The sequence below is a fragment of the Epinephelus lanceolatus genome, chromosome 18, assembly GCF_041903045.1.
Source record: "Epinephelus lanceolatus isolate andai-2023 chromosome 18, ASM4190304v1, whole genome shotgun sequence".
Taxonomy (NCBI): Eukaryota; Metazoa; Chordata; class Actinopteri; order Perciformes; family Serranidae; genus Epinephelus; species Epinephelus lanceolatus.
In genome coordinates this window covers 42,542,701-42,552,593 of record NC_135751.1, presented here as the reverse complement: position 1 = coordinate 42,552,593, position 9,893 = coordinate 42,542,701, and the positions used below count along the sequence as shown (strand labels likewise).

At 46.0% G+C, this 9,893-nt stretch overlaps 1 protein-coding gene across 1 annotated transcript; it reads left to right on the top strand.

Moving 5' to 3' along the window:
- Positions 1–2,341: 2,341 nt before the first annotated feature.
- LOC117268754 (uncharacterized) lies at positions 2,342–9,580 on the top strand. Its single transcript, XM_033645416.2, has 2 exons — positions 2,342–2,915; positions 8,321–9,580. Exons 1-2 carry the CDS (start codon positions 2,484–2,486, stop codon positions 9,443–9,445), a joined length of 1,557 nt encoding a protein of 518 aa, XP_033501307.2. The 5' UTR covers positions 2,342–2,483; the 3' UTR covers positions 9,446–9,580.
- Positions 9,581–9,893: the final 313 nt, after the last annotated feature.

The following is a 9,893-nucleotide window of genomic DNA, read 5'->3' as shown; positions in this document are numbered from 1 at the left end:
CTGTCAGGAGACGCAGAGACTGAAACCAACAGAGAGGAATAAAAATAAAAATAATACATAATACTATGAGAAGAGGAAAACTTTGCTATGCACTTGGCTAATTTATGCAACGTAAAAGTGCTTAAGGTAATAATGGTGGCTAGCAAAAAAAAACTTGAAGAAGAAGTTTGTCTTCAGGACTTTAACATAGACAGTCGTGAAGTGTTAGGATCATTAGCATCCCTAACTTACAACCCTAGTGTTACAGATTTGGTTGATATTTGCAAAATGTTAGTTTCCAAATCTTTTTTGTGTATTTGTGTAAAGTGTTTTATATTTACAGATAACACATTAACACACAGACTGTCCATGTGTTCACACAAATAATATCAACACTACTGTATCACCGTATTTCCACTGCACAGGAAGGAGACGAAACACCGCCATGTGAAAAGTAACTAAAGCTGTCAGACTAATGTAGTGCAGTGAAAAGTACAGTATTTACCTGAGATGTGCTGGAGGAGATGGAGGAGGCTGCAGAAAATGGAAATACATAAGTGAAATATACAAAATGTGCACTTGTTTGCCCTGTTACATTGCGTAACAGCAGTCTTTTGATGGTCATTTACACACTGTCCATAACAATAACTGTGTCAGGTAACAAACTGCGTCGGGCTCTGGACAGCTTAAGCCTGAAAAATCGTGGTTCGAACCCCATGTGTGCATCGGGCAGATCTCCGCTGTGTGCTATACAGAGAGCAGAGGAAATGTAAACGTGCGACCACATAGAGACAGAAATGACATGCCGTGTTGTAAATAAGATAAATACCATAAGGCTCTTTAGTTTGTTTAATAAAAGGACAAGGTATAGACCTGTTCTAAAGGAAAGGGAACCTTCTGTTGTGATCTGGAGCTATATAGAAAATAAAATTAACTTGACCTTCACATTTAGGTACCTACAGGAAGTTTTCTGAAGCTGCAGTACTGAAACAGAACTTCATATTTTAAACAGACCTGTGTCTCCTCCCTCTGCTGGTCTAAACTGTTGGCTTTGCAGTACATATATATAATTTAGATTTTTTTAAAGCCATAATTAACTTTTTAGCTCAGTTTAATGTGTTACTTCTGTGACAGGAAGCAGTGTGATTCTCCAAACTGATGTAAAACATCACGCCTAAACGCCTTTCATCCACAAGAAAATCTCCCAGAAATAAGTAGTTTGATCGTGAGCAGCTGAGTGGTGTTTCATAAGTGTACTGAGCAGACTGGCAGCATTCACAAACTCTTGTCTTTATCTGGACACATTTTCCCCACAAATACAACATGCTAACGATATTAGCACAAGCCTATGGCATTTTACATTGTATAAATTAGCCTAGCAGCTAGCAGAGATTTCCTCTGCTCGTATTCAGCCAGGATAAATCACACACAGTGTGTGGAGGCTTTACTGTCTTCACAATTTGTTATCTGTGAAATTAAAGTAAATCAAAGCTGTGTTTCCACTGAGGGAAATGGTCACCACCATGTTTAGTTACATTTCTGGGGAGGTGCACGTCCCGGCTAAGGTTTCACCTGTCTGTCTGACAAACACACCTTTACCTGCTGATCATGCAGGATGACTGGCTGCTCTCTGACTGATTCAAAATTAGTTTTGTGGAGCATTTTATCATGTGAACTTTTAGGAGGAAGATACAAAGTCAATCCAAATCTAAAGGCTAAAGTGATCAATGACGATGTATTGATCCATGTCAGAAATCATATTTATGCCAGAAAACAAACTTCAGAGATGGTTTCACTGAATTTGCGTTGCGAGCGGGGATGTCAGCGGTTACTGGTAATTGGTAAACCCCCGAGAATATTTTTGACCTGTTACACATGTTGGACTGTAGGTTAATTTTGCTGCTCTTCAGATCACTGCACTGCGCGCCACCTGGGTCTGGTAGGAGCTAGCTAGCTAGTAGCACCTCTCACTTCAGCCTCTACCCCTAGGCAAACCGTCCCGCTCACTGAGCCAACGGAGCGCCGAACTGGAAGGAGAGGCCTCTCTCATTTCGCATCTTTTTTTTTTTTTTTTGTTCTTTAAAATTAACCAATTAGTGGTTGATGGATGTCGGCCCAACACAAGCAAAAAAAAAGTCTGTGTTGACGTCTTGTTGGATGATGCCAGTCCCACACTTCTTCAGAACGTCCAAACAGGAAGTTCATGTTTACCTGTTGTGTTTGAAACGTCTCTCCTCTGTCTCTGCAGGCTGGGCCCAGTTAGCTGTGGGTGGTGACATCAGAAGGACGTTGTGGCGACCGTTTGTTGGATTGCTGGAGGAGACGCTCTCAGGGACACGCCCCCTACCTCCAAGCTCCTCCCCTCTCTGGACAGGTAGATTTCCACAGAGGTGGGAGGGAGGAAGGACTCGGGCAGGAGGAGGAGGAGGAGGAGAGGAAGACGGACTGTGGTAACCTCAGCGATACTTCAGGTGAGGTGAAGAGGTTTAGCTCCGCCCCTCATCATGACGGACTTAGAGGCTGAATGTTTGAGCCTCGGCCTGCCCCCCGAGTGCGGCTCCCCTCCCCCGCCTCTGGATGCTGCTCTGCAGGTGGACTGTGGCACTGGGCCCGACTGCCCCACGCCCACACTCGGCTCGCTGGCGGCAGAGATCGCTGAGCCGCTGGTGATGCTGCCGTGCGTGAAGAGCGAGCCAGAGGATGGTGACCTGGAGCCCATCCGCACCGTGGACCTGTCAGAGATCCAGCCGCTGTCCACCGCCGAGCTGGGCCAGGACCAGATCAAGATGGAGATCAGCGGCCTCGACTACATCAAGTCTGAGCACCACAGTCACCATGGCGACCACCACCTGGGCCACTTCCACCACAGCGACGTCACAGAGCTGGACTACAAGTCGCACTACGAGCCCAGCTCTGTGTTCGACTACATTTCCCAGGTAAAGATGGAGGCCGCTCACACCTGCTCACAGGTAGATTCTGACAGGGTGGGGGGCACTCTGAGTCCAGGGCGGAGACAGGAAGTCACACTTTACTTTTCTTTGTTTCTGGGTACAAGTAGGGGATCAATATGTGCGCTCAGGTCAACAGTCTGAAGACGTGATGATTTAACACAGGTTCTATCGAGTGCGCCACCATCAGCTGATCCGTCACTCAGGACCAGTCCTGATCCATAAACCTAAAGAACAGTATAACCTGCATACAGTCCTCACCTCCTGACGCTCCGTGGTCCCGCTAAATGTTTTATATCGAATGGCGGCGAGGAGAGCCAAGCACCTAAAAAAAATAAATAAATAAAAGCGTATCAGTGCAAACAGAGGTCAACAGAATCTAAGGAACGACGGTAATGAAGGTCATAAAATGTCTGTCAGTCACCGCTTCCCTCTATTTACCTTTCACAATAAAAAACCAACTTGAACTCCTCAGAGCATTTTGCTCAGAAGCAGCTCAACACAACAGCTAACAACTCACATAATATATTCAGACCTCATCATGTGGTCATGTGGATTCAGTCGCTTTTCTCCGAGCTCTCTCCTTTATGTATTCTGTCTCTGTACGACTCTACGTTGAGTCATAGAGCTCCAGGTGTCCACAGATGGCGACGGTAAGTCCGTCCTCCGTTTCTGATTCTGGGTAACGTCAGAGAGACTCTGAACCAGATCTGACCACCATGTCTCACTCAGGTTTAAAAAGTTCAGTTTGCTCAAATTTCACATTTGTATCATTAATGTGGCCCAGTGCAGATCTGTGTCTCTTTGTGTCTGTGCTCAGTGTGAAAGCTTCAGTGTAAACACACCATGAAAACTCCTCACTAACTGCTCCCTCCAGTGTTTGACTTTATGAATATTAGACCGACTGCAGGCTGTGTGTTCAAACCTGATAAAAACAGCCTGTGACATTCAGACAGATTAAAAAACAGCAAACAGCTGCTAAATGGGGATGGGCAGCACAAGCAAAAACACCATTTGAAAATCATGGAAACTATTCGACAATTTTTCGAATAATCGACCCCCCCCCCGAGCCACGCAAACAGATCCATTCATCATTACGGCCGGGCTCCACCGGCTGCAAACATAAGCGTCACGTCAGCGTAGTGTCACGGCGTATTCATTTGGGCTCCACTGACTGCGTACGGAAGCGACACGTAGAGAAGCCAGCGGAGTTGTTAATCGTTTGCTGAGCCGAGAGGCTGCATGTAGGCTGCATGAAATATTAAAGCATTTTCCACCTAAGTTATTACATATATTTGAGTTATCTACAAGTTTACTGTATTGTTTGTCATCTACTCGCTTTCAAATGTCCGCCACGGACATTTACACAATGTCACAGATAAACATGGGTAAATGCATGAAAAAAAAATCATCACATATCACCTCTGATAATGGTTTATTCATTTAAAACCACATTGTGCTCGTTTAGCACACTATTTCATGTAGTTTTTATCTGCTGGAGGGTCGCGTAGGGGAGCGTAGCACGACAAAAATAGAAGAGCCTCCTAAAATAGAGAGCTGTCGCGCGACAGACGGGGGTTGTCCATTGTTGCCGGTGGAGTCGCTGTAATTGATTAACAGGGGGGCGAGCTGCTACAGGACTCGCGCTGCAGATGTGTTGCGCCGCTGTCGTGCCTGGCCGTACGGTCCCTCGCCGCCTCCTGCGTGCCTCGCTCTCAAATGACTGTGCATACTTGTTGTAGACTTGTGATACGCAAGCTTTGCCTCACAGAGTTTGCACTGCACCTCATTTTCGTTTATTTTGTCGAAGTTGTTCCACATGGAACTTTTTGATGACTGTAGTAGTCTCTGCATGTTTCTCCTGTTTGTAGAAGAGCATCAAACTAGCTGGTAGCCCATCTCACACCGCTGTAGCAATCCTGTACTGCCCTCGTGCGGTTAGGAGCTGAATTGCATGTCAAATAAAGGGGGGAAATAAGACGGTGAATAGTAATAGTCGCATTAAAAAATCGATTTTTCAAAATAAAATGACTATTCGAAAATTCAAAAATCATGACCCATCCCTACTGCTAAATAAATGAAAACAAACTCTGTGTCGGAGGAACTGATGACAAAAATAAAAAATCTCCTAAATCTTCATCAGACGGCTGAAAAACCAGTGGCTGTTTAAACTTAGCGCCAACAGAACAAGATGTTGTGTTCTATAAAAAGTCTTGAACTCGTCCACCTGACGGAGTTTAAGCTGAACTGTTGCCTCGTGTGATTTGGAGTGAATCGACTCTTCAGCGTAGATAACGAGAGTTCACTCTGAATCTACTCTGTGAAAGTGCTCTCCAGGTGCTCTGTGGATGATCCAGGGTTTGTGTTTTTAAAGTGAAGCTGCTCAAACACACCTGAAACTCAGTTCACCTGTTCAATATGTGTGAGGAGGCAGAAAGTCTGAGTCTTGATCCTGATGGATGATCTTGATCCTGATGGATGATGGAGGATCTTGATCCTGATGGATGATCTGGATCTTGATGGATGATCTTGATCCTGATGGATGATGGAGGATCTTGATCCTGATGGATGATCTGGATCTTGATGGATGATCTTGATCCTGATGGACAATCTTGATCCTGATGGATGATTTTGATCCTGATGGATGATCTGGATCCTGATGGATGATGGAGGATCTTGATCCGTATGGATGATGGAGGATCTTGATGGATGATCTGGATCCTGATGGATGATCTTGATCCTGATGGAGGATCTTGATCCTGATGGATGATCTTGATCCCGATGGATGATCTTGATCCTGATGGATGATCTTGATCCTGATGGATGATCTTGATCCTGATGGATGATCTTGATCCCGATGGATGATCTTGATCCCGATGGACGATCTTGATCCCGATGGACGATCTTGATCCTGATGGACGATCTTGATCCTGATGGACGATCTTGATCCTGATGGACGATCTGGATCCCGATGGAGGATCTGGATCCCGATGGATGATCTGGATCCCGATGGATGATCTGGATCCTGCTGAGCTCGGTTTCCAGATCTTAAGTTCATTGATAGGCCTGTATTAGTCTGAGAACGGTCCTTTACTGTCTTTTATAAGATTTCATTTAGATTTTTCAGTTACACTTTAAAGACTCACAAACTGAACCACAGAGCAGAACCAGACAAAAAACCCAAAACAAAACAAACGACGGCGGTAACTGTAGTTTGTAGTTTGTTTGAGGAAGTAACGTTAACCCAGCCCTGATAAACTGGAGTTGATTTTTGATGCACTGTAGTGTTCTGTTAGAACCAGCAGGTGGCAGCGTTACACAGAACATCTACAAACACTGAAGCAGTCAGATATTAATACAGAGTTACAAGGATCAGTCAGTGTTATAAAAAAATACAGAGAAAATCGTTTTAGATAAAATCATAAAAACAGAACAGCATGAGACAAACTAACAATAATAATAATAATAATGTTATTTATGGAGAGCTTTTCATTGTAGTCAAAGACACTTTGCACAGATTACACAAAAAATGATCAATGACATCCTCACAATGACACCAACAGACCAAAGAGAGAGAAATGGAGGGTGAAGGACAAACTGTTCCTCAGTTCAGGTCAAACAACATCATGTGTTCATAGTGGTGACAGAGTGAATGAAGGTGGGAGGAGATGTTGAACATCACAGAGAGGATTTGTGGTGACGAGTGAGCTGCTCTGTTCTGTTGGATTGAATCGTAGCTGCTCAGTTTGACTCTTATACTTGGTGTGCTCTAATCCTGTCAGCAGGTTTATGGTTGTCATGGTAACAGTGGATCCAATCAGTGATCTTTCTGCTTGATTTTCAAAATCACACATTCAGCATTTAGATGCCAGAAATAAGGGCTGACAGCTTTTTCGAGTGCCAGAGGGAAATATAGTCAGTTGATCTGTGGTTTGACTCAAGGAAACCATCATACTCAGTGGATCAAGGTCAATTCAGGGGTCGAAATCTGGTGTCTTCAGGTTTGGCTGGCCGTTGGTAGAAGTCTTTTTGCTGAGACAAAGGCGACATGATTCATCATTGCTTGTTCTCTGAAGTCGGTTTGGTGTGTCTGGGCCCTAAGATGTACAGGACGTCTCTCTCTGGCACATCATCAGGGGACACAGTGTTAGATGGTAATAAGAGTAAAGATGCTCCAAAGTTGCTGATAGAACCAGTCAGCCCACACACACTGTGTAATGAATGATGATGGCCCAATCCCATTTCTCATTTTCGCCCCTACCCCTCTTTTTTGAGTGCCCCTTGCCCCTTGCAACAAAGTTACAAGGGGTAGGGGTTGAACTATTCCCCTATGAAATGGGACAACCCTTCATACCCGGAAACGTCATCATTAGTCGTCAGTGACGTCATAAAAAGACACGACGAGTATGTTGCCGGGGAAACCTCACAACTAGCGATTTTTTTTTTTGTTATGTTTGTTAGAACAAATGTATATAATACATTGAAACAACATTTCCGATGGTTATCATAGTCTTTAAATCTTTAGTTACGAAGAAAATAGTTACATTTATGGTTTTCTTTCATTGCCTCTGAAACCTTCCCTGCCATCTTGCCGGTGATCCGCAAGGCATTCTGGGAGGTTTCTCGTAGCACTCGCTTTGAAGTGTGCCTCTGTAAAAACTCTGTTTGGATGGCCATATAGCCCAAGCACTCCGCCCTTCCCCTCTGCCTCAATGAGAATCGGGACATCCCTATCCCTATGCGTGAACACGCAAAATGGAGGGGTAGGGGCAAGTGGTTGGGTTAAGGGGTGTATTGGGATTGGGCCATTGTCATAGATACTAAACACAGGTGAACAGGGAAGAACTTGGACCCAGTTTGTGTGGAACAAACTGCAAGTGGAAAATTTTGGGGGGAAATGGTTGTTAGGTAGCAGTACCCCAAATACTAAGGTATAATGCATTAGATAAACCTCTGAAAATATGTTTTACTGAAAAAACTGACCTCCAAAACTAAAGAAAAGACAGCAGGTATGTGCACGTAGCCCCGTAACCCAGATTGTGTCCCTTTTTTAAAACCTAAAAACTTTGCTTTAGACCTTAACAAAAAGAATGTTTCACTACATCCATGAAGGTTTACTTTTCAGTATGATGCATGAGGCTGTTAGGACCAATAAAAACTACGAAATATTACTTTTGCAGTTTCTACTTTTTGAGTTTGATTGACTGGACAAATAAACTTAAATTACAAACACAAGTCAGGAAAGAATCCGTCACTGTGTCTTTAAAACTGCTGAGTATAAAATGTGTGTCTCCTGTCTGCTCATAGATCAGGACAGAGTTTATTCTTTGGTTGTGTGTAACAGTGTGCTCTCTGTGCCTGTCTGACTGACGCTGTGTGTTTGTGTGCTGCAGGTGACGGACACTCTGGAGTACATCAAGTCGGACCACCATGTGGACCTGCAGTGTTACTACACCACCGAGCTGAGCTCCCTGAAGTGTGAGTACCCAGAGTCCAACACCATGTCCACCCACCTGCCGCACAACGGCCTGGAGTCCATCCACATGGCCGAGCTCCGCACCGAGCTCAACAAGCTGCGGCCCGACGCCCTGCTGATGGACGGCATGGGCAAACTGGACCCTGAGTTTGGAGGGGGGGCGCTGTATGAGCTGCAGCCGGCTGAGCAGGGGAAGACGGCGGAGGGGGTGGTGCCGGCCGGGCAGGGAGGAGGTGGTGGTAGTCTGGTCACGACCAAAACCCAGAGCCCGACGGTGAGGAAACCTCGTAACATGCAGGGTGAGAAGCCTTTCTCCTGCACTCAGTGCGGGAAGAACTTCAGCACGCTGGGAAACCTGAAGACGCACCAGCGCATCCACACCGGGGAGCGGCCCTACACCTGCTCGCAGTGCGGCAAGAGCTTTGGCCAAGCAGGAAACCTCAAACGTCACCAGCTGATCCACACGGGCCAGAAGCCGTACGTGTGCGCTCACTGTCCCAAAGGCTTCACCAAGGCAGACGACCTGCGGTCGCATCAGAGGCTGCACACCGGCGAGCGCCCGTTCATCTGCGTCACCTGCGGGAAGAGCTTCGGCCAATCGAAGGAGCTGAAGGCTCATCAGCTGAGTCACACGGGCGAGAGGCCGTACTGCTGCCAGCACTGCGGCAAGAGCTTCACCAAGGAGACCAGCTACCGCAACCACGTGCAGATCCACACAGGAGAGAAACCCTTCACCTGCTCGCAGTGCGGGAAGACTTTCAGCAACTCGGGCGTGTTAAAAACCCACGAGAAGATCCACTCGGGCGAGCGGCCGTTCGGCTGCACGCAGTGCGGAAAGAGCTTCGGCCGCCTCGGCCACCTGAAGGCTCACCAGCAGATCCACACGGGGGAGCGGCCGTACGCATGCCCCCACTGTGGGAAGACTTTCAGCCAGTCGGGTCACCTCAAAGCACACGAGCAGATCCACAAACGAGAGCGCGTGGACACTGCGAGCAGCAGCAGCAGCAGCAGCAGCAGCACGGTGGGCAGCGACAGTAGCTAAAAGAAACTCCAACACCCTTTAACCTCTCGGAAAAACAAAGTATTATTCCTCTTTTTTATAAATACTATATATAAAGTTTTTTCCTTATGAATTTTTCTTACTTTTTCATACCTTTTGTGCTCTTTTGCATTATATCTGTGGGCAGGGTGGACTCTGACTGATTTGCTCTTATGCAAGTGTCTGTGTGTGTGTGCGTGTGCGTGTGCGTGCGTGCGTGCGTGTGTTCATGTACTGTGTGTCTGTGGGTGGGTGTGATCACCAGGGGCTTGTAGATAATCTTTGAACTGGTCTGAGCTGCAGTGAAGACCAGGTCCCAGTACTTATTTTGGAGTACTTACTGATACACAAGCACAAAAACTTCAGTGACCAAGTTTAAGTACTCCATTTACTTTTTTTTATTGAACCAGACCAGCAGCTCCTGAACCAGGACCCTGTTCACTGACCGTCA

Bases quoted from the DNA above. Each gene is read 5' to 3' on its own strand.
- LOC117268754 (XM_033645416.2), top strand. From the start codon at position 2,484: ATGACGGACTTAGAGGCTGAATGTTTGAGCCTCGGCCTGCCCCCCGAG. The intron at 2,916-8,320 runs GTAAAGATGGAG...TGTGTGCTGCAG, and splicing joins TGTTCGACTACATTTCCCAG to GTGACGGACACTCTGGAGTA.